The 24,287-nt window shown below is 48.9% G+C and overlaps 1 protein-coding gene and 1 pseudogene across 5 annotated transcripts in view; both read right to left on the bottom strand.

Annotated features, from left to right (window-relative positions):
* Nucleotides 1–15,029, bottom strand: part of SLC6A20 (solute carrier family 6 member 20) — a gene marked incomplete at its 5' end in the record, with an annotated part of 39,648 nt that extends 24,619 nt beyond the window's left edge. For 2 of the 4 annotated variants that reach the window (XM_082847690.1, XM_082847692.1), the window contains 3 exons: nucleotides 204–295; nucleotides 1,983–2,119; nucleotides 14,890–15,014. In XM_082847690.1, the coding sequence (XP_082703816.1) occupies nucleotides 204–295; nucleotides 1,983–2,119; nucleotides 14,890–15,014 (354 nt within the window). Of the gene's footprint in view, nucleotides 1–203; nucleotides 296–1,982; nucleotides 2,120–14,889 lie in introns of all 4 variants that reach the window. The other 2 variants (XM_082847689.1, XM_082847691.1) reach the window with 2 other exon arrangements.
* LOC309966969 (protein ripply3-like) lies at nucleotides 6,742–7,280 on the bottom strand (annotated as a pseudogene). The gene has a single exon. The product of its transcript is annotated as a protein ripply3-like (transcript).
* Nucleotides 15,030–24,287: the final 9,258 nt, after the last annotated feature.

Here is a 24,287-nt window from a genome sequence, read left to right as displayed (position 1 = left end):
CAACAGCAGGGGTCCATGGATCCCTGGCTCAGAAGTCCTCCGCTTGGTTGGGGGCGCCCAGCCAGCCCCAGCCCTTCGCACCACTTCCTGACAGCTCCTGACTCCCTCGAGGCTGCTGCCCCCACGCTCCACCCATGTGCCGGCAGTGTGCACTCTTTTATCCTCCCCCTTTCCCTCTCTGACCCCTGCTCGGGTGCGCTCACCTGGAAGGAGTGGAAGAGGTACCAGAAGGCCCAGGCGTTGATGACATTGTAGTACATGGAGAGGAAGAAGGACACCACCACACTGGCCACGCCTGCAGGGACAGGACGCAGAGGGTGCTGAGCACGGCCCCTACCCCGCCTGCCTGGACAGAGCAGCAGGGGTCCCGCCCAGAGCCCCCAGGACATGCCTGCAGGGCCCGCCCTGGGACGGCAAAACCAGGTTTGTGACCTGGCACCTGCGAGCACTTCCTAAGGGTTAGTCTCTTCCACAACCTCTCTCCCCATCTTCTGGGGCATGAGGCCTGTGATGTTCTTTTGATGTGCTTAGGTCCTCACAACGATGTTGTGAAATGCTATGTTATGCCTACTTCACAGAGAGGGAAACTGAGACACAGCACTCGCCCAAGACCACACAGCTATTAAGTGGCACGACTAGGATTCGCACCTAGTGTGAGAAGCACTTTGTCACTGATGCCAGACGTAACAGTTGCTCTCTCCCTGGCTCACCTGAAGCTGGGTCACTTTGTGCCAAACCCTGCCCAGCAGTGGTGGGGAACATGGCGTGAGGAGGTGTGTCAGGAGTGGGGGGGTTGGGGGCTACCCCTGACCTGGTCAGCCCTGCGGGGAACCAGTAGTGTCCTGGAGCTGGCCCTCACCAGCCGCGAGAGCCGCTGTGCACAGCCCAACCCCAGGCTCCGGGACATCTCCTTAGAGGTTGACGGTGGCCGTGGTGGCAGTAGTTACACCACCAGTATCAGTAAATGCTACAACCAGGCCTTCCCCTCCCCCACCCCACCTCACCGAGCTGGCTGTTAAACATTCACGAGCATCCCCGATTGGCACCAACATCTGGTATTTTTCCTATTCAGCAAATGCTGCCTCAGAGAAGGCCTCTGTGATTGATAACTCGGGCCAGTTGTAAAACCACACACCTCTGTGTTAAATATTAACAGCCGTTCAAGATGAGGCGGCAGTTCGATTTGGAGGTGATTCGTGAGGCCACCGGACACACTTCTGCATCTGAGACTAAGTCACATTCAAGTTCACATCCTCCTTGCTCCCGAAACTTTCCTGTCCCCCTTTCTGCCTGGGGGGTGGGAGAGGTGAGCAGAACAGACCGTGGCCACTGCTGGTCAAAGTTCAGCAGAGGAGCCCCGGCCCAAGAGGGCCGCACAGGTCGGGCAAAGATCTCCCGCGGGCACCCCGGACACTGGCTCAGAGTAACTCAGGGGAGGCAGGATGGAAAGCAGTGCCCCTCTTGCCATCCACTGTGCCTCGGCCTCCACGCACTGGAGATGTTAACGGCACCCACAGCCGCTCTGGTGTGATGAAGATTAAATGAGCTCACACACATACACAGACAGGCCAGCACCTTGCACAGAGCAGGTGCTCAGTGACAGAGGGAGCTGTTATATGGGTTCCCAGAATGGTTGCTGGACAGGACACTGAGTCACAGCTCCTTTCTTGGGCAGCTGTTTCCCTGTTACAAATGAGCAAACTGAGCCCCAGAGAAGCAATGTGGCATCAGTTCCCCAGGGGGTGTGCATCCTCCCTCTGTCACCGTCCCATGGGTAAGAAATCCGGCCCCTCTCAGCACACGTTCTATGGCACCCCTCCTGGGCCTTCTGCCCGCCCCACTCAAGGGCTCTCTCTGGGACCTCATGCTTGCCCCTTGCTCCAGCAGCTTTGCCAAGGGACTCCCCCCACCGTCACCTTCTCCTGCCCAAAACACAGTCTGGGGGTCCACAGGTGGAAGAGGACTGGAAAGCACCCACTTACCAACGCCACTGAGGTAGGGGTTGATGGTCCTCCAGGCGCCGATGCTGCCCTGGCGCATGCGCTGCCCCACTGCCAGTTCCAGGTACAGGAGCGGCATGCCCTCCACGGTGAGCATGATGATGTAGGGCACCAGGAAACTACCTGTGGGTGTCCAGAGCCGAAACCAGGCCATCACCCAGGGCTTTACTCTGGAACCCACCTAACCTCTGTGCAAAAGGCCTTCCATCCACCCTCCCGTCTTTCCACTAGTCTATTCATCCTTCTACCTTTCCATCCATCCTCCATTCCTTCCTGTATTTTATCTTTCCCTACGGAATCCATCTTCCTCTTTCTACTCATCCTCCATCCTTCCACCCATCCACTCTTCTGTCTTTCCATCCATCCAGCTGTCCCTCTATCCTTTTGTCTTTCTATTCATCATTCCATCCATGGACGACATGCAGCCACATCAGTTGTTAAGATCGTTAAATACGCCCATCCTGGGTGGTAAATTGCCACCAATGCCAAGAGCCTCGAGCGCCTTCCTCAAGGCCTCAGCTGCCCCAGCCCCTCTGCCAGAAACCCCCATTCCACTTCTATCGTAGCAACTAATAGCTGATCAGAGTCTGGACCACTGAGTGGTTAAACGTTTTGAACATCACCTCTGAATCCAGTCAGCCAGCCACCCACCTCCACACACTTCCTTTGGGCTTCTGACATGGCCCAGATGGTGCCCCACCACCTGGGTGGAGGTATTACACCAAACAGCTGTTTTACTAAACCCTTCCTCTGGGCCGGGCCCTGAGCTGAGTGTAGGATGGACGCGAGAGGAGCAGCCCTGCCCCCTGCCCACGAGGGATCACCTGGGCAGAGGAATTTCAGCTGCTTCATGATAGGAGCCACAGAATACTCCTCTGGGCCTTCGTCTTCAGAGATGAGGCAAGGGATGGCTATGTATGTGTGGAGACAAGGAGGTCCCCGATAGCCCGAGCCCAGGCCACCAGCTCCCTTTACAGAGCACCGCTGTTGGATGTATATCCGTTTTATACGGTGGCCTTCAGCCTAAGTTTTCATTTTAATAAAGGGTATTATGACTAGTTCAAATTTTAAACCCACTGGTTCCCAAGGAACCACCTGCAGACAACGGCCCTCGGTGAGAGTGGGGAGCCAGGACGTGTGAACGGAGCTACAAAAGGCCCCCCACTGCCAGACACATGGACAGAGACGGCAGCCTGCGGGGGTGTCCCCCACCCCGGCTGCCCCACTGCTTCTCCTGATGGTCCCGCCCCCTCCTCTGCAGCCCCTCGGACATCCCTCCCCCAGCTCGTAGCTCCTTGGCAGTGGACCTGAAAAACGGTTCACTGGGAAAGGAGGGCAGGACTTCTGATTAAAAGAAAACCCTGACTCTACAGCTGCAGGGATTAAAGGCTGGTTACAGAAGGAACTGCCTCTGGAAGTATTAAGGTAAACAACACGATACGTATGTTCACAGGAACGTCTAATATTTACAAAAATGCCTCCATTGTACATACGTACTGTCCTATAACCCACTTTTCTCTTCCAACAGGATCTCACCGTCGTTCTCTCGACCACACCGTATACCTTCCCATCACCCCTTAAGAAGCTGCACAACATTCCACTGGGAGAATGAGCCTAGAACTTCTTTCATCACATCAGTCCTCGGGCACTTAGGCTGTTGCCAGTTTTCTGCCGTCCTAAACAAAGCCTGGTCCCCGTGTTTGATTACTTCCTCGGGACAGAAATCCCAGAAGGAGAATGGCTGGCACCAAGGCCAAGCAGAGCCCCCGCAAGGCCCTCTCACGATGGAGAGAAAGGTGCCGGCGTGTGCCCGGGAGAGCGGGCCCCACATCACCAGACCTCCGCGCTCCCAGCTTCGTCCTCCCTGCTTACATCAAGGACTACAACGAATCCTGCCCCCTCATTTCTGGACCCTGCTCCCTTCCTGCCCAGCAGGGAGGTGTTGCAGCATCTTACCCGGCTCCTCTCAACAGCAGGGAGTCCACGAGGCTGTCAGGGGCTCCCACCCACCATATACCCATCAATATAGGTTGCGTTGACCTGCCTGGAGCAGCATTCGAACCCTCAGTGGTTATAAGAAAAGATTATTTTCACCCAAGATGTTAAACAGTAGCCACAGGAGGCCTGGCAAGGTCCACGGAAGGGTTTTCTCTTTCACAGAGCCTGCTCGATGGTCCACTGCCTGTGGGAAGGTTGGACATTCAAGGCCTGGTGCCCAGATGGGTTCCTTAGCGCTGCCCTTCAGTAACTTCTATTACCCCTCCCACTGCCCAACCATCCAAACACACACACAACCCCAGTGGATCTGCTCTGTGATCCCTTTCTCAACAAATTATGCTGGAACACTGAACATCCATATGCAGAAACAATGAACCTCAACCCATCACATTTTATACCAAAAAAAAGCCCTCAAAATTTATACCTCAAAAAAGCCCTACCACACAACATTTCAAAGGGACTTATTTAAGCCTGCTTCTGGGAGCCACTGATTCACAGCAGGGCAACTGGTAAGGCCTTATCCCAAGTCAAATTAGTATTCACTTTCTCAGTTTTCCCTGTTGATTGTGGTCTCCAGAATGAATGTAGTTCCAATGCCTTAATCCAAATCAGGGGATAATTTCCTCAAAGAGGGCTTTAACCAATTAAAGAGAACTGAGTTTAAAAACTAAGAACCTTACACTGCCACACACAAAAACAAATGGCCCACAAAACATTCTCCTTTCCTTCTGAAGGTTTTATGATGCACTGTTATCATTAACCAGTCTTTTACTATTAAACTTAAATGGTCAATTGGGACAAGCGGTTTTGAGACCATCCTTCCACCACTGATTAAGACTCGGGTGGCAGGTATTGGGGAATAATATTCACTTAGCCTTCTGAGCTTTCTGGGCAGACTTGGTGACCCCGCCAGCTCCAGCTGACTTTCTGCCCACTGCTTTGATGACACCCAAAGTAACTGTCTCTCATGTCACGAACAGCAAAATGGCCCAGAGGAGGAGAGTCAGAGAAGCTCTCAACACTCATGGGCTTTCCAGGAACCATATCAATGATGGCAGCATCCCCAGATTAAGAAGGGGGCCATCTTCCAGCTTGTCCCCCAAACGATCAATCTTCTTCAGCCCAGCAAACTTGCAAGCAATGTGAGCTCTGTGACAATTCGGTACAGGTGCACATGCAGCACTGATTTGGCCTTGATGGTTCAAGATAATCCCCTTGAGCTGTGAAGCCAGCTGCTTCCATCGGTGGGTCATTTTTGCTGTCATCAGCCACATTGCCACAACAAACACCTTTGACAGACACGTTCTTGACACACTGAGGCCCACACTGTCCCCAGGAAGGGCTTTACTCAAAGCTTCCTTTGTGCATTTCAGCTGACTTGACTTCCTGCAGCTCAAGGCATTTGAGTCCAGTCCTCAGTGGCGCAGGTTCCTGTGTTGGGTCCCCATCTGGGGAGGTCCAATAGCCACCTTTGGGTTATTTTTAGCACAAATCATGCAATTCTGAGTGACTTGCTGGATGGTCTTTTGTAGGTTAGGCCCCATTATATGCTTTCTTTTTTTTATGGCTGTGCTGAGTGGCTTGCAGGATCTTAGTTCCTCGACCAGGGACTGAACTAGTGCCCTTGGCAGTGAAAGCACCAAGTCCTAACCACTGGACCGCCTGGGAACTCCCCTGACTTTTGAATCCATTGTAAGGTGGCATCTCTCCCTAACGGACGCTATTATGAATGTGCCGCAGCACAGTGTCCAAGATACCTCAGGGATCAAAACAATTCCTTGTGCACTACATTCCCAGCCAGCCGAGGTGTGGTCCAAGTGAAACCCCACTCTTGGGCCCTCACCTTGTCCTTTTCTGAATACACTGGCTGGTATTTTGACAAGTCTATCAATGGAAGAAGTGATTCTCTTGCCTCAGAGGAGATTGTCCCAGCGTCCCTTTTTTTTTTTAATCTCTCAAAATATTTATTTCAAGTAGAAACGGGGAAGACAACAACATGTAAAATAGTTAAGTAAAAAGCCTTGACAAATACACTTATTTGGTCATCAAAATATAAAAAGCTGAAAATAATATTACATTAGGTCCTTTGATTGAAAACAGTTACTCTAGTCAAGTAGGAAGCCCCAAGCGGTCCCCGACTAAGAGTTAAAGCTCGTCTCCCTATTCGTACACACAGCCCTTAGACAAGCGTCATATGTGTTTTTATCCAGAATGGTCCCCCCCCAGATCCTTATCTTTTTATTTGTGTTACTTATACGGAAATTATTCAGTGTGTTTGTGCGCTTTTTATAAATAAGTTTTTATTTTTCTGAATGTCACTAAGCAACCACATCAGCCTCGGACAATATCTGAATCATTTTTACAAAAGTGGAAAAAGCCAAATAAAGGGTCTCAGGTTACGTGAGAGGCGAGGGTGGGTTATTAATCGATATGGAATAACTTGTTGTTTGATCAGCACAGTGACATTGCTGAACGTACTTTGAAAGTTGGCCCCGCCTGATAGCAATCCATGTGGATGCAAACCTCTTGGTCCTAGAATCCTTTCTCAAAGGTATAAATGAGGCACAAAGAATCACTAGGAGAAGGATTAGTAAAAGCTGAGTCCTTGCCACGAGTGGGGTGCTGGCCAGAGAAAGTCAAGTCCTTGTACACCCAGTTGAAATGCAAAGTGTCCCGGCGCGTCTGTCCCCAAGGGTTGTCCCATAGGGCACATGTGAGTTGGTCTGGTGCAGGAGAAACAGACTTATTTGGATGAGGGGTACCCAGCATCCTCCAGAGAGTCAGGGGGGTGGAGCGAACCCTTACCACTAAGGCCACTGCAGCCTCTAGGTTGCCATCCTGGGTTTGTCAGCCGGTCTCTGCCCTTTCCTCCTGGGCCATCGTGCGCCTCCTGACACTGAAGGCGGAAGGGCTGGGCTCCTTCCTCCTCATCTGAATTGGACTCATTGTGATAGAAGTGAATGGTGGCTTGCACGGGGAAACTGGCCAGCACCTTCTCCCCGGAACTCTGCAGGTACTCTTGATGCTTAGAAATGGGTAAATAAAGTTTTACAGGATGCTGAAACCCAAAGGCCCCCTTCGATCCAAAGGTTTGTTGGTCATACCCAGCCTCAAGCTGGCTTCCAGTTCTGGTGGGGTCAGCAACCTGGGGGGTCAGGATCCAAGGCCTCCATGGTGTTTGGCTCTCGGTCGTGGCAGTGGTGGTCCTGGGGGACCGTCCCCAGGGCAGTGACAGATGCGTCCCTGTGCCTCCCGGGCTCCGGCCGCTGCCTCGGGTCTCATGGTGCCCTCGGAGCCTGCGCCCCTCCAGCGGCGCCCACGACCGGCCGTGCCTTTAACCACTCGGGCAAGGGTGCTCACCTCCCAGCATCCCTTTTTAATGGGATTCGTGTTGGTCATGTGTTTCTGGCCCTCCCTGGGGTGCCGTTAGCACACACTTCTGGTCTTACCTTTTCATTGACCTGGGGAGGGTGGGGAGCATGGGGGAAGAGCTGCTCCCTTCCTGGGGTTTTCATGAGCACCATCTGTAGGCTTAAAGCCTGCTCTGGTGGGACTCTGATGTCAAGCTGTTCTGGTGAAAAACTTCAGGGTGAGGTCGATCAGAAAGTTAATCAGCTCATTCCCCACTGTCAATTTCACCCGGGGTTCCTGTAGGGAATTAGGCACCTCAAGTCCAAGGGAGACCCTGGCCTCTTCATTCACCAGTGTTCCTTTCTATAGTATGAGAGGCTCTCATCTCTGTTTTTCTTCTTATGTTTTAGCCTAGGGCAACTTGTTTTCCAATGTTCCTCCTCCTTACAGCAGGTGCACTGTTCCCACCCCAACGGTGACTTACCTCTCTCCCAACTACTCACCTTCAGGGAATTCAATGCCACTGCCACAAAAGTGGCGTTTCATTTTGCATCTTCTTGCTTCTGTTGTTGTTCCCTGTTGAACACTTTTATTTTTTTCTTAATTTTATTTTATTTTATTTATTTTTGGCTGTGTTGGGTCTTTGTTGCTGTATGCAGGCTTTCTCTAGTTGCAGCAAGCGGGGGCTACTCTTCATTGCAGTGCACAGGCTTCTCATTGCGGTGGCTTCTCTTGTTGCGAAGCACGGGCTCTAGGCATGCAGGCTTCAGTAGTCGTGGCTCCCAAGCTCAGTAGTTGTGGCTAGCGGCCTGCAGAGCGCAGGCTCAGTAGTTGTGGCGCATGGGCTTAGGTGCTCTGCGGCACGTGGGATCTTCCCGGACCAGGGCTCGAACCATGTCCCCTGCGTTGGCAGGTGGAGTCTTAACCACTGCGCCACCAGGGAAGCCCTGTTGAACACTTTAAAAAGCAACATCTACCAATTGAGAAGGGTTCATTTCAAATGAATCCTCTGATTTTTTCAACTTTCTCCTGATATAAGGCACTTTGCCCTCCGTAAAAAAGGTCAAATTTACAATTCTAATATTTTCAGGGGCCACACGATCTGCATTAGTATAACGTCTATAGGCCTGATAAATCTTCTCCAAGAATTCAGAGGGGTCTTCATTTGTTTTTTTGCTGAATTTTGTTCAACCTCTTTTTGCTTTGGCTCCCCTTTTCAAAGCCCTGCCAAGATGCACTGATAAGTAATGCTCTAATAAGTACAGTCCTCCCTCATTGGGTTCCAATTTGGTTCAGCTGTTGGTACTGCCAAGTGGGTTCAGGTGTAGGAGCGCTCCCTATAAAGGAGGGTTGCAATTTTTTCAAATAAACAAGGCTGAGAAACCCAGCTGGCTGGCTGTTGGCATTTAGGCCCCCTATGAGATAACGGGGTAAGGGAAACTCCTGCCCCGGGAGCAGCTCCTCACCCCAACTGGGTGCCCTGTCGGGTCTTAGATGGCAATACCATACCAGGCCCCTGTGCCCCAGGAACTAACACAGGATTTTCTAGTTGATCCCTAGAAGGAGGGGCAGTCCTGAGCTCAGCTGGAGGAGTTAAGGTCTGAAGCAACCTATCCTCACTCTCATTCCTTTCTTTCTCTTATTTTCCCTGATGTAACAGCACAAATACTTGCACGTAAAGAATGTCATCATTCTTCCCCACTTCTTCACAGAAAAGCCACCATAAAACCATAAATAGCAATTAATCATCTCTAACAATTAAAAGGATGCCTTTTTGCCTTGGCATCAGCCAACCGGGAGGAATTCTGGGCTGGGGTTTTTGGTGATTTTAGGAACCAAGTGAAACCTTTCTCTTCTCCCTGGGAATGTCCTACAGACAGGTCTCCCCCCCCCCCCCCCCGCTTTTCTATTCCTTTCCTCCATCTGACAGCACTAAGAGTTTTAAATATCACAAAATTGATTTGGCTGTAAATAGAGAAAGAGTACCAAACAAAATGAAACAAAAACCCCAAAGAACAAACAGAAAATCTAAATAAACCCTCAAGTTTGGTCTTGGGGTTTTACATATACCAACGACACAGGAGACCACAAACGACGTAATTAACACAGCAAGGGTAGCAGTATACGGTGCACGGGGTCCCAAGATAACTCTGCCTAAACCCCTTGTGGAGTTTCTAACAAGTACTGTGGCCACACAATGTTACAATAAAATATCATCATCTTCTACTCATGGGTCATGGCTGTAATCAGATCACTTATCCAAAACACACCTCAGAGGACTTTTTTTTTTTTTTGCGGTACGCGGGCCTCTCACTGCTGCGGCCTATCCCATTGCGGAGCACAGGCTCCGGACGCGCAGGCTCAGCGGCCATGGCTCACGCGCCTAGCCGCTCCGCGGCATGTGGGATCATTCCCGGACCGGGGCACGAACCCGCGTCCCCTGCATCAGCAGGCGGACTCTCAACCACTGCACCACCAGGGAAGCCCCAGAGGGCTTTCTTTAGGGATAGTTGAAACATTCTCCATTTTTAAAGACAGAAATTCAAAACAAACAAAACACAAATGGCACATATCAACGCTAGCATCCAAAGAAGCAAACGAACCGGGTAAAAGTCCAACAACTCTTTCCTCTCTCCAACAGGGTACCCCACTCAAATACAAAACAAACTGGCTTATTTTGGAGAAAAAGCCCCAAATGGAGAGGAAATAAAGTTTCCGGCTGTACACACCGGAGTGACTTACCCTACTGTATGGAACCCGTCGGCTCCCAAATGTCAATTCCTTGTTCCAATTGCCTAGCACTGGGGCAGCCAGTGCCACTTTGGGGAATTGTGAAGGGCAGATTCTCTGGACAAGTGGTCTCCAGCAGCTGCTAGGGCCTTACCGGAAAATTCCCCAACCCAAAATTTGTTACCGAGTCCAAGCTTGTACTGCACGACAGGCCAATAAATCTAGAGATGAGCTGCTGGGGGAAGGAACAGTGACTTTACTCAGAAAGCCAGAAAACTGAGAAGATGGTGGATTCGTCTCCCAGAGAACCATCTTGCCTAATGAATGCCTTAGCATTCAGGGTCTTTTATACTAAAGGGGAGGGAGTAAAGCCAAGCATTTCCTGGTTCCGGTCAGCCTGGGGTGGGGGGTGGGGGGTGCGGGGATGCAGCCATTCACAGGTGAGCCTCGTCAGGATGTTTGCTGTGAGCTAAACAAAGGTATTTTAGCTTAATGCTCCTTACCTGGGCGCCAGGGTTCCCAGAGATGGGCCATTATGTATAATTTAAGCTTATAGGCAACATCCCTTTACTGATTAACTTGTGATAGAATATAAAGGTTCTTCCTTATTACAGGCCCAGCCTAACCCCAACCTAACCCTCATCACATCTCTGCCTCAGTCCCGTGTCCACCCTACATGCGCCTGGCACATGTCAGGAGCCCAGGAGTGTGGCTGTCACCAGGAATGAATTTGGAAATCCCAGGATGAGCAGCAGATATGGCACTCCCGGGGACATTTTCTGACGGCTGGGACCCAGCCTCTTGAGCTTACTTTACAAATTGTGTTTGATACTTTACAACCTCTGAAACTCAGGTTTCTGTTCCATCCAGGAGCACTTTAGAAACACCAAAGGCCAGAGACTGAGCACAACACACACATGCACACACTACACAAGGGAGCAGCCGTCGTGCTGCCCACCCGTCCATCTGTGGACTGGCCTGGTGTGGCTCAATCCCAGGCTGGGTGCTGCCCCGAAGGGCTGTGGCTCCAGGCATGCCGGGGCTGGCTCACACCAGCTCTCAGGAGCTGCACATCTCCTCCCAACCCCACATTCCCAGACATTCCACTGGTTAGTCTGAACTTGGCCACAGTGGGAGTATTTACACCATGGTCATCAGCAAATGCTATAAATTAGGTCCTGCTCCTCCCTCCAAAAGCCAGTTGTTCTACATTATTGGCACCCCACCGCCTGCCTCCCAGCAGCTGGTGGTCTGGGGTGGGGGATTCCTCTAAAGTGTGATCCATGGACCAGCAGCATCCATTGGCATCACTTAGGAGCTTGTCAGAAATGCAGAATCCTGCCCTCCCCCACAGTTCTCCAAATCAGAATCTCTAGGGGCGGGGCCAGCAGTCTGTAGTTTATCAAGAAGCTTCGGTGGGCAAAGTCTGAGATGCAATGACCTCAGCACCAGAGAGGAGCAGAAGGGGCTTTGAGGAAAAGTGTCACTGTCCCACTGCCTAGTCAGGTGTCTTCTGACTGCCCCTCTTTATGGGTTAAATATCATACAGAGAAAATTTAGGGGGAAAAAAATCCACATTTCCACGAGCCACATCAGTGTTCTCATTCTTCCACGTTTCTCCCATGATTTGAGCACATTTATATAAAAGTCAACAGCAGGTGCACTCATTCTCCACATGTTGGTATACAACACATCTGCATCCCAATTTCTTCCTGAACGACCACGGCCTTAGACTTTGACTTGGTCTCCAAGGCCTGCTGACTATCAAGCACAGATTTTGTGCAGTTCCTTCAGCTGCCTTTCCTTTGTTCTAGCGTCGGGTGCTGGCACCTGGAATGTAATCTTCAGAATTAACATTCCTGGTGCCGCCTGGCCCACAGAGCAGGAAGGAAGCCTCATGGGAAGGAGCACGGACCCCTAATCCTTTTTATTCTGGGAAGTATTTTGGCGCAGCCTGGCTCTGCGGTTTATAAACAAGCTCTTTGCTGGCTGGCGGGGGGCTGGGTGGTGGAAGCCAGGGCTCTGTAGAGGGAAGTTAGAGGGAAGGGAAGTTAGACGCCCCTCTGGAGCCTTTCATGATGCGGTTGGTTACCTGTCAGGTACAGAACGGGAGTGTAAACAGAAATCACTTAATGTAGGTGACACTGTTGGGCAGTGAAAGGCTTGGGAAAACCACCAGCACCCCTGCCTCACGAACTCTGCGGCTTTTCATAACAGACATGGCTTCTTCATGCAACAAATATTCACTGGGTGCCTCCTCTGACCGCACCACTTCACAGAGACGGGGCTAGTGGGCGACAGAAACTCTAGAACAAAGTGCAGGCCTTCTGCCCAGGTGCTGGAAGTGCCCCAGGCTAACAGTGGCATCCCAGTGGAGGAATAGCTTGGGCAAAGTGTGGAGGTAGAGAGTGGTCATTCACTAATGGACAATTGTTCAGAACAGCTGGCAGGGAGGGGGGCTGCGGGAAGATCAGTGACAGGAAATGAGGTGGAAACAGGGGCAGGTGTTAGGTGGTCAAGTCCTTACCAAGCCAGGATAAGCCGTTTGGTCTTTGTTCTGTAGACACTTATGACTGAGAGGACGCCACCCACCTAACCTACATCTGTCCATCCTGCACCCAACCATCCCATCCATCTGTCCATCCATGGACCCATGGAGTCCGTCCCTCCACCCACCCACCAATCCATCCTCTCCCCAGTGTCCATTTGCTGGTCAACCATCATCCATCCATCTACCTTTCCACCTATCAGCTTAAGTATACTCTGTACCAGGCACAAGATTTCTTCTTTCTTTTCCTGGGTCTTGAAGGTCTTGCCGTTTCCCTAGCAATTTATATATACAGTTGACCCTTGAACAACACTGGGTTTGAACTGCATGGGTCCACTTATACGCAGACTTTTTTCAGTAGTAAGTACTACAATACTATATAATCCCCAGTGGGCTGAACCGCAGATATGGAGGAACTGTGGATACGGAGCGCCAACTGTTAGTCATTTGCGGATTTTCAGGGATTTTCAACAGCGTGCAGGATGGACGCCCTTCACCTCCATGTTGTTCGAGCGTCAATTATATTCCACCTCAGAACTACCCCACCTTAACAGTGTCCACCTGCAGACTACTCAGGTAATGCTGTTGTTAGAAATAAGGAATTAAACAGTCACGTGACAGCAAGGCTCACCTGGCCTCATGTTTGGGAAATGTGTAGCAGGATAAAGGTATCGTGGGTAGGTGTGCTGAATGCCGAATGATGTGGAAATCTCATCCTGACAGATAATTCTTACAAAAGTCAGTTATGAAGCTGTTGGAGCATATGGGAATACACATACTTCACATACTTATGAGATATATATATATATATATATATATATATGCCTTTCAAATTAAAAAAAGGAGTTAGAGGATTAAGAATGCACTATTTTTTTAAAAAACTGTACATTAATCTTCTGCCAAGTTTTTTTTTTGAGCTGGGAGGGGTGGGTGAGAGTGAGGGAGTAGTGTTTTACGTTGGTCTTCTTGAACAGGTTAAACCTAGTAAATACTTTGGTCTAACATCTTTCATTGTCCTCTATGGTGAAAAAAACCACTCACGCTGAGTACAGAAGACACCACAACACACACACACACACACACACACACACACACACACACACACACACACACACACACACACACAGCCAAAGATAACTATTGTTTTATTCTCTTTGGTATGTTTTTGTTCATTCTCTTTTCTCTGCATACTTTAAAACATAATTGAGATCATTCATTTTATACAGCTTTGAATCTGACTTCCCTCCCTCCATTTAATGTATAACATGAAAAAATGCTCAAATACATTTTTTGAAAAACCTTCTTAATGGCTTCCAAGAGCACCACCGCGTGCATGTTCCATAATTGATGGAACCAATCCCCTTTAGGTGAGGGCTTAGGAGGTTTCCCACGCCTGGCTCTTATTAAAAGATGGAGGCTATCCTTCTACTGTCTACCTTCTGTCAGAACTATTTTCTTTATGTAGAGTGCTAGAAATAGAATAACTCAGAAAAAAATTTTTTTAATGCTGAGACTTCAATCTCTATTGCCACCTTGCCTTCCAAAAAGGCACTTGACCCTCACTGAGGTTCTCTGGCATGTCACAGAAGGCGTCTCCAGCTCCCTGGAAGGTATGCGAATGCTGTGTGGGTGCGTTGCTGTCTAGTGAGCGCACTGTGACGCTTCAGAGGAAAAATTTGTAAAAAACCAAAACAAACGAACAACACTGCAATAGAGTGATTAGCCTTCCTGCCTACTGTGGTCCCAAACCCAAATCAATCTTGTGATAAAAAATTTAAAGAAATAGCTCAAAATCCTTTTATCCTGAGTTTCAAATCATGCTGCCAGGAATGTTTCTGATCTGAAAGTTGTATAATGAGTTTCTGTTGAACAAGACAATTTCCTGCTGTCAGACCCCTGCCATCTCTTCTCCCGAGGGAGGAAAATAGTGTACCCCCCACCCCGTGCCTCCTACTGCTCACAGAGCCGCAGCCTGACCAACAAGGGTGACAAGGGCGTGCTGGGGGGCTTGGCCGCCCCGGGGATGGGGTCGGGGCTGCAGAGGGCTCGAGAAGGCGCTCTGGATAAGAGCTTCAGCTGTGGACTGAGATGTCCTAGGTCCGATTCCCGCCTCTGTGACTCTGGGCAAATCACTTCGTTCTCTGAGCCTCAGTTTACTGGCACGCAATATGGGGCTAACCCCAGCGCGCACCCCCAGGCCACTAGGCACAGAAGGCGACCCCGCGGGGTCTTGAGGGGACTGCGCAGCCCGGGCGCCGGCACTCACCTCCGCCGTACATCTGGCACAGGTAGGGGAAGCGCCAGACGTTGCCCAGCCCCACGGCGTACGAGATGCAGGCGAACACGAACTGCAGCGGGGTGGCCCACAGCGGCCGCGCTTCGTCCATGGCCCCGGAGCTCGGCGCGCGGCGCGCTCGGTGCGCGGCCGCCAGGAGCGCCGTCCCGCCCGGCTCGGCCTGGGGATGGCCCCGCGCCTCTGCAGCGGCGGCTCGCCCGCTTTTTAATTGCTAATCTCATTAACGGCGCTCGCGTCGGAGGGGCGAGGCTGGTAAATGGATGACGGCGAGCCCCACCCCGCCGCCGGGCCGCCGCGGCCGGGAAGGCACCCGAGATTGCGCCGTACAGGATGGCGCCCTGGCCCCTCCAGCTCGACGTGGGGTCTGGTGCGTCGGCTGTGGAGCTCCTGGGAGTGGTCAGGTTCCCTCGAGCACCTACCCAGCATTTACAGAGTGCCTCCTGTGTGCCAGGCTTTGTCTGGGGACAGGGCTGTGAACACCACAAACATCCCCAGCCCTCCCGGAGCTAACATTCTGGTAAAGGGAACTGCTTAAATGAACTGGATGAAATAGCCCATTTTCAACTAGTTTTGACCTACAGAAAGGATAATTCCATATGGTTTACCCTAGTCCATATTTAAGACAGAGAGAGGCAAGGAAGGCAACTAAGGCAAAGGGGTTAGCAGTTCTAGGGGCGGGGGGGTAGGCTGGGGTGGTCAAGGAGGGCTTCCCAGAGGAGGGGACTTACACTTACCCAGAGACCAGAAGGAAGCAAGGGACTCCCTCCACCTCTCCAGCGGAAGAGAAGTGATCCAGGCAGCCATCTCCTTCCATTCACAGACAGGTTGTGTGTGCCTACTGTGTGCAGGGCCGGGAGTCTGGCTCTGTAGTGCAGGATGGGGCCAGGAATCAGGTTTCGAACAACCACTGTGGGAGATTCTACTCCTGGGGCCAGAGATTCTGGTTCACTAGGCTCGAGCAGGTGGGAGCTAAGAAACCTCATAGTTCTACCATCCTCTCAGGTGATTTGGTTTAAGGAGGTCGCTAGAAACGACTAAGTCAGGTGATTTGGGAGTGAAGCAGGATCTGGCTTTGAATCTCAGTTCTGCCACCAACTTGGCTGTGTGACCTTGTACAAGTCATTTAACCTCTCTGAGCCTCTGTTTCCTTATCTATAATGGGAACAAATATTTTCCCCTTCCATGAGTTCATGTGAGAATTAATTGAGAATTTAGCTTACTACCGGGCACATACTAAGTGCTCAACAAAGAAGTCATTACTACAGGCTGAATGAATAACACACTAATGACATACTTTGAACAGTGCACCTGGTACAGAGTAAGAGCTAAGAAAATACTTGATAAATAAGTAAAATTAAAAGGAGATGAAAGGCAGAGGTGCCAGTGGGAATCTTAGTTGATGCCAAAATGAAATCACCACTGTGGCTCAACCCCTGGTTGGACTGTCCCAGGAGTTCCTGCCTGGCTAGCGGCACAGGAGAAAGCGGGGTGTGCTGAGGAAGATAGGGGCTCCTCAGACATACCACCTGTCCTCGACCTTCCTACCTCCAACAAGCAAAGGAGAAAAAGTTCTCAATGCAGCAGGGGAGACGATTTTGATTTTAAGACTTCGAATTCTAGGCAGTGTTTTTGTTTACCCCTCACCTCCTCCCCAGAGGAACCCACTATCCTGGTTTCTATCCCAGAGGTCAGTTTCAGCTGCTCTGACCTCTACAAAACTGAACTCATGCAGTATGTGCTCTTTGCTGCCTGGCTTCCTCGGTGGGATTTACTCACATTCTGGTGTGCAGTGTATGATGTCCTTTATCCCTGCCCCCTAGGGTTCTGAGGTGTGAACATACTCGAGTTCATGGCTGAGGGACATTTGTGTTGTCTCCAGTTTGGGACTGTGATGAATAAAGCGTTACTGAACATCCTAGTACGTGTCCTTAGGTGCATGAATCCACTCATTGCTGGGAACTCCGGGCCATCAGGTAGGATGTGTGCACCTTTAGTAGACATTGCCAAACTGTTTCCAGAGAGGTAGTACCAGGTTACACTCCCGAGAGTTTCAGTTGCTGTGCAACCTCACCAACGCCTGTCATTGCTTTCAAAGTTCCACCCGGTCTTATGGGCGTGTAGTGATAGTTCGCTGTGGCTATTAATCTTAATTTCCCTAATGCTAATAAGGCTGCATACCTTTCCATAGGCGGATTGGGTCATTTGCATATCCTCTTTCATGGAGTGCCTGTTCAAGTCTTTTGCCAGCTTTTAAATGGCTTGTCTGTATAGTTCTTTATATATTCTGAATATGGGTCCTTTGTCAGTTTTATGTATTACAGATTTCTTCTCTCGGTCTGTGAGTTGCCTTTTTATTTTATCAGTGGTGTCTTTTGATGAACAGACGTTCTTAATTTTAATAAAGTCCCAATTTACCAATCTTTCACCTTAGTCTTCTCCTTTAGTTTTTTTTTTTTAATGTCATTTTAAGAGATCCCTTCCTTACCAACTCCAAGGTCATGATGATATTCCTGATAATTAAAATTTGTGGCAAAATAAGTCTCAGAGACCCACAGAGAGGGCTGGCTTTTAATGCTGTCGAATAGTAAAGAAGGCATGTTGCTGCCTCTAGCCATCCGCCTGGCATGTTCTTGTTCTCATAAATGACTTTTCCCTAGACAGTACCTGGCTATATGGCCGCATTTCAGACACTGGGCACCTTGGAGAGATGCCCAGCCTGTTACCTGGAAGAGGAGGTGGCTTGGTGTTTGTTGGTTTGACATAAGCAAGGCCCCTCTTCGATTCCCTCCCCCAGGGATCAGGCCAGCATCTCTGTCCAGTCACACTGGCAGACTCCCTGGGAGCCTGTTCATGCTGTGAGGCCCTGGGTAGGGCTGTGGGTAGCACAAGGAGGCATCCCTGTAACAGGACTAAGTAACACCTCAGGCCTCCTGGTAACACCCCCACACTTTCCTGAACCCCATCTGACAAGACTCTAACCTGATAAGACCCATTGTGCTGCTGTGGCTGCTAGCAGAGGACAGAACAGGCCTGGGTGGGTGTGCTTGCCCAGGGAGCCAGCAAAGCAGGGGGGTGGACGTTAGTGGTGGTGGGCTGGCAGATGGCTAACAACTGGCTCTCTGCGGCAAGAGCTCTGATATGTAGGTTTACCAATTTCTATGGTGTAAATATTCCCACCACAGCCGATTCCAAGCTACCAACATGGTGTCACTGAACATGGAGTTGGGAGAGAAGTGCAGTAGCTCACCGTTAAACAGAACGTCCACCACACATATGCAATGATACAGATAACCTCAAGAACAGAGCTAATAGCGTAGAAAATAATTAGGAAGTGGTGGGCTTTGAGTATTGACTACCTCTGTTTTAAATAATTTGTTAGTTCATATAACTTAATTTTTAATAATGGCTGTGTTTACGGGACTTCCCTGGTGGCACAGTGGTTAAGAATCCGCCTGCCAATGCAGGGGATGCGGGTTCGGGCCCTGGTCTGGGAAGATCCCACATGCCGCGGAGCAACTAAGACCGTGCGCCATAACTACTGAGCCTGTGCTCTAGAGCCCACGAGCCACAACTACTGAGCTCTCGTGCTGCAACTACTGAAGCCCATGCGCCTGGAGCTCATGCTCCGCAACGAGAAGCCACTGTAGTGAGATGCCCGCACACCCCAACGAAGAGTAGGCCCCCGCTCGCCGCAACTAGAGAAAGCCTGAGCACAGCAACGAAAACACAATGCAGCCAAAAATAAAATAAATTTTTTAAAAAAACACGAAAAAGAATTCTTAAAAAAAAAAAAAAGGCTGTGTTTAGCAATCAAGTCACAAAATTCCTGAAAATGTACCAGGTGGCACTCACCAGCCTGTAGGTGCTGGCCCAGCACTCTACAGGGACCCAGGGCTGGGGAAGCAACTTCTGTGTGGCAGGGGCGAGGGGAGCGAGTTCAGCTCTCAGTGGTCAGGGGCCCAAGGGCAGCAGGGTTTTCGGCTTAGCTAAGCCCCACTCCAAGTGCTCCCCGGGGGCCTCCACTAGCAGTGAGGAAGAAATCTTCCCGCGGACCAGCCTGTCTAGTCTCACTGTGCCACGTCACGCAGGACACACTCCCTGAAGGATAGGCCAGCCTGCCCAAGTCATCTAATTTAGGGAAGAGGGTGGAGAAAGTGGGGATGGCCCCGACTCGGCTGTGTGGGTGTGGGTCATGGCCCCACGCCAGCGTTCCAGTTTCTCACCCACCAGCTATCGCCACACAGCTTTCAGTACGTGCTCACCCTAGTGATCCTGCTGTTACTTAATCCCCTTTCAGTGGCTCCCAGTTCCCCACAAGATAAAGTCCAAACTCCTCAGCCTGGTCTGGAAGGCTCTAGGAATTTTAAAAAATTGGGCCCTGAGGAATTTGACCCTTGCTTACCTAGGTTCCAGGAGAAGCTAGACTTTTCACCTCCTGGAAAATGCTGTGCATTTTTATACTTCTGGGCAGTTCCCTCAGCCAGGAACACCTTCTCCCTTCTTCACCCAGGAAAAGCCTGTCCATTCTTCTCGACTCAGATGGAATATTACCCTATTTAAGAAGCCCCAGCACCTCTATCCCCAGTCAGAATATATCACTCCCTCTCCCCTGCCCTCAAGCCTGGGTGTACATCTGGCTTCTAACACTTTCAGTGCTGCCTTGTCAGGAAAAGTGTAAGATACATGTCCCCTCTGGGCTGTGGCTGGTATCATGTCTAAGTCATCCTTTTTTCCCTAGTGCCAGGCGCACGGTTGAGTCTCACTGAAGTTAGCTGATAAAGGAGAAGGCTGCTGCAGAATCTGAGCACTTCAGTATAAATTCCATAGCATCCAAGACCCTGAGACGTCCATGTTGCAGAAGGTTTCTTCAGACATTTCAAGTCTTTATTGCCCACCTACTACTGTGTGCCAGGAGCCAGCTTGGGGACTTGAGGTAAAACCTCTGAACATGGCCCTCCCTTCCCTGCTCTCCAAGGCACCTGCTCACTCTCCCATGGGGAGCACAGAGACACACACAGTGCAAATAGGCGTGTGGAAGCCACCAGGAGGAGGTTCTGCAGAAGAACACTGAAGCTGCTGTGGGGACTGGTCTAGCTCAGGTGGTGAAGACGAGGGCCCTCCCAAGAGCCTGGGGGAGCCCCTGCTCCGGGGCTGAGTGTGTGCACATATGTATGTGCATGTATTTGTGTGTGCCTGCATGTGTACATATGTGGGTGCATACATGCCTGTCTGTGTGTGTGTGTGTGTGTGTGTGTGTGTGTGTGTGTGGTGCTGAGGAGACAGTGAAACTGAGCAGGACCCTCTGAGGCCTTCCTGGGTACAGAAGTTCCTCTGTGTCCCCGTTTCTTGTTTGTAGAAAAAGGCTTTAATCTCCTAGTCCTTCCCTGAGTTCCAAAGAGCAGACTTAAGCAGTTACTAATTAGGGAAGTGAGGGCATGCAGAAACAAAGAGAAAGCAAATGGTTCCGTAGGAAAACCAATTAGTTCAGTGATAAAACAGTCTTAGTTTCCCCTCAAGAGACACACATAACAGTCTGACGCATACCTTTGAGTTTTTATGCAGAAACTAAGACACCCGCCCAGGTGGAGGACTACACGCTGACTCCAAGACCCCAGACTGGGACCAGAGGGAGGGTTGATAATTAAGATTCCTGAAACACCAACCTGTTACCTCAACACCAACCAATCAGAAGAAAGTCTTGCACCCTGCAGCCCTCACCCCAAACACTGCCTTTAGAAACCCTTCCCTGAAAGCCATCGGAGAGTTAAGGTCTTTTGAGCATGAGCTGCCTGTTCTCCTTGCTTGGTGCTCTGCAAATAAATGCTGTACTTTCCTTCACCACAACCTGGTGTCAGTAGATTGGGTTTGTTGTGCAGCAGGTGAGCAGACCCAAGTTCAGTTCAGTTAAAGTTTTGGCAACCATGAAATGACAGCTGTCCCAAGTGGGCATCTTGCACATGGCACATTGTCCCCTGGCTGGTGGTGACACTCAGATTCTGTCCAGCAGCTGCCTGAGCACCTCCGTCTCAGGGGCAAACCCTAGAACTTGCTGCTGACCAGGTATTGCTGACCCATGGTGCTTTTGGTTCTACGGTGAAGGAAACAAGGCTCTGGTCCTGGTCTCTTAGACACCTCTGGCAAGTGCCAGAACCTTGTGTGGGACATCAGGATATTCTTCCCTACTGGGTTGCCTTGATTGGAATTTCCCTTTTTTGGGAGGGAAAGGCATAGGACTTGATCGTCTGGTTTTGGGTGGAGTACTGCTTTAATTGGATTTTCCATTCTGGGTTGAGGAGTTCCTTGGCCATCAGGCACCACCTGAGTGGTAATTGGGAAACTCCCTGTTAGACCAAGGCTTGCCTGCGCCCCCATCTGGAATGGCAAGTAGGAAACCTTCCATTCTTGTGCTAGGGAACTGCAACCCTGAGAGGCCATCAGATACTGATCTGCCTGTTTCTAGTAATACCAGCCGTGTGAAAGAATAATGGGAAACCATAACTCTATTCCACCTTGTAGTCCCATATGTGGTGCTCCAAGGACAATGGTGCTTCAAGGACAAAGGACAACCCTGCCTGAAAAAGTGTCAGCATCACACCCCCTACCAGATTCTTAATCGCCCTCCCCCCCATGTTGCGATGGTTATGAAATTCCTGAGCCCACCTGGGTGACACCCACCTGGGTAACGGGACCTGACCCAAATAAGGAAAGGCATCTGCCCTGTCCTACTCCCACCCTATAGAAGGAAGGTATATGTGCCTCGACCAATCAGCAAACAAAATTTTCACTTGGACCATTCCTTTGTTTTCTGGCTATAAAAACTGATCAATAGCACATGTTCAGTCTTGACTCTCCCAGACTACTAGGAAGTCTGCCCGCTGTTCTGGCAGCAACCCTTCCCTCTAATAAATTCTATCTTCTTTACATTCTGCCTTATGTCTGGAAATTCTTTTCCAACCTGCATTCAGACCACAAAACCCTAGGGTGTATTTTGCAAAACTGGGAGATCTTCAGCTATGCTCCCATGAAGGAAAAAATGATATTTTATTGTAATACTGCTTGGCCTCAGTACTCTCTGGGATCTGGAGAACAATGGCCCCTCAATGGTGCTTTAGATTATAACACCATCTTTCAATTAGAACTGTTTTGTAAAAGGGAAGGAAAATGGGATGAAATTGCTTATGTATAGGCTTTTATGATATTCTATCAATGTAAGCCTTTTGGAATTGGTTTGACTTTTATCTTGGGTGTGTGCATGAGTGTCTTGGTACATTATATCCAAATCCTGTTTTCTCTCCCTGGTTTTGACCCTCATTAAGGGGTCCTGGTTTTGGGGGAAACTCTACCTGTAGGAGAGGAAGAAAGTGAAAGGATTAATCATTCTCAGAGACATTCCTGGTATTGACCCTTGTTAGAGGGCCCTGGTTTTGACCATTTAGAGGGTCCTGGTAACTTGAATGTGGTCTAGACAGTCCTAGAAACTGATAGTTTAAATTTGGTCTTGAGTCTGATTCAGAGCAGGTAAGTTCATCTGGAAGTGTGAAGGTGAGTGAACGATATGTATTATTGTCTATTACTGTGGTTTGTTTAGACTGAACTGGCTATATGAGAACTGAAGGAAACCACCATGAAAATGGCCAAAATGGGCTCTTTTGACATTCCAAAACTGGTTTTTGCATATGCAGTTAGAAGATGCTGGTTTTCTACGAGGAACTTATTTTTTTCTCCGGGTGCCTCTGAGATGTAAATGTTCTACCAGGGCTCTCAGGAACTCATCTTATCTGACCCTCTCCTATTCCTAAGACTGAAAAAAAAAAAAGGGGGGTGGGGGAAGAGGCCTTTTAATTCAAGCAGGAAAACTATGAGATATCTGTGTCCACGTGGATGTATGTATGTCTGTGTATATTATAGATATGATGTCTTTACCTCCAGGTGGTATTATCAAAATTAATTTGTAAATTAGCTCTATTTACCTGGTTTAAAGGAAATTTAAGTGCTTATATAAATTCTTGGAAATATAAAGGAAACTGATCAGAATGAATTTCAGGTTCACATGATCTGCGAAATATTCAATATTGAATTAATATCTGGTATTAAAGTTAGTGTAGGCTTGTTGGTTTAATTGGTGAGGATGTCTTTAACATCATCAATATTGAGTATGGTAGTTTTATTGTACCTAGTCTATATGTATCATTAATTACAATAAATATAAATGGATTAAATGGACCAGGTGAAAGAGACTATAAGGCCAGAATTTAAAAATTCACACATACACTTACATGCCATTTACAAGAGAAAAATCAAACAAGATCACAGAAATATTTACAGTAAAATGATGAAAAGGATATAGCAGGATAACGTTATCCAAAAGAAAGCTAAGAGGAGCTGTATTACATCAGACAAAATAGACTTTAAACCAAAGAGTGTTATTAGTGATAGAAAGAACATCTATCACTAGAAAGATGTAACATTCTGAAAGTTGAATACAATTAGTAAAATAGCTTCAAAAACCAGGAAGCAGAGAGTGATAGACTACAAGGAGAAACTGACGTATCTGCTATCATGATGGAGATTTCTGCACTCCTCTCTCCATTGCTGGTAAAGCAGAAAATAAAAAGTAAAGAACAAGGAATGGAAAATGATATAGATTATTAGAATAAGAGCCAAATGGAACTTTTAGAAATGAAAAATAACTGAAATTAGAAACCCAATGAATGGGTTTAAAAGTGGATTAGACACAGTTGAGGAGAGATTTGATGAACTCAAAGATATGTCATAAGAAATTTTCTGGAACACTGCACAGAGAGATAAATAGGTAAAAAATATGAAAAGAAGTTAAGATATATAGACAAGCTATGCAGGGCAATAAACGCTTACCTAGAATTCTAGAATGAAAAGAGAAAGAAACGGAGACAGAGCCATACTTAAAGTACTAGGAGCTGAGCATTTTCCACTATGGATTCATGCAGTCCAGTCAATCTTATGCAGGATTAAAAAAAAAAAATCTCTCTATCAATCTCAAGATGCATCAGGATGAGGCTCCAGAACATCATGGTGAGCGCTTAATCCATGACACAGGTCTCACTGCAGAGGACTGTTTCATTTTGGGGATTTTGAAAAAAATGGAAAGGTAGAACTTAGGTCCTGCACAAGTAGAATAGCATATAATTTAGAAGAGTGATAAGAATTCAAATGTTCTACAGAGGTGAATAACTTTAGACTCTGTGATGGTATGCAAAGTGAACATTTCAGGGAGCTGATGCCAAATGCTTTTTATAGCTCTCCAGGATCTAATCAGTGTTCATATATTGCATTTCGTTGTTATGAATAGAGTTGCTTTTAGGACAGTTTTCCTACCTTTTAAATT

This window comes from Leucopleurus acutus (genome assembly GCF_964270905.1).
Source record: "Leucopleurus acutus genome assembly, chromosome: 10".
Classification (NCBI taxonomy): Eukaryota; Metazoa; Chordata; class Mammalia; order Artiodactyla; family Delphinidae; genus Leucopleurus; species Leucopleurus acutus.
This window is presented reverse-complemented; position numbering and strand designations above follow the sequence as displayed.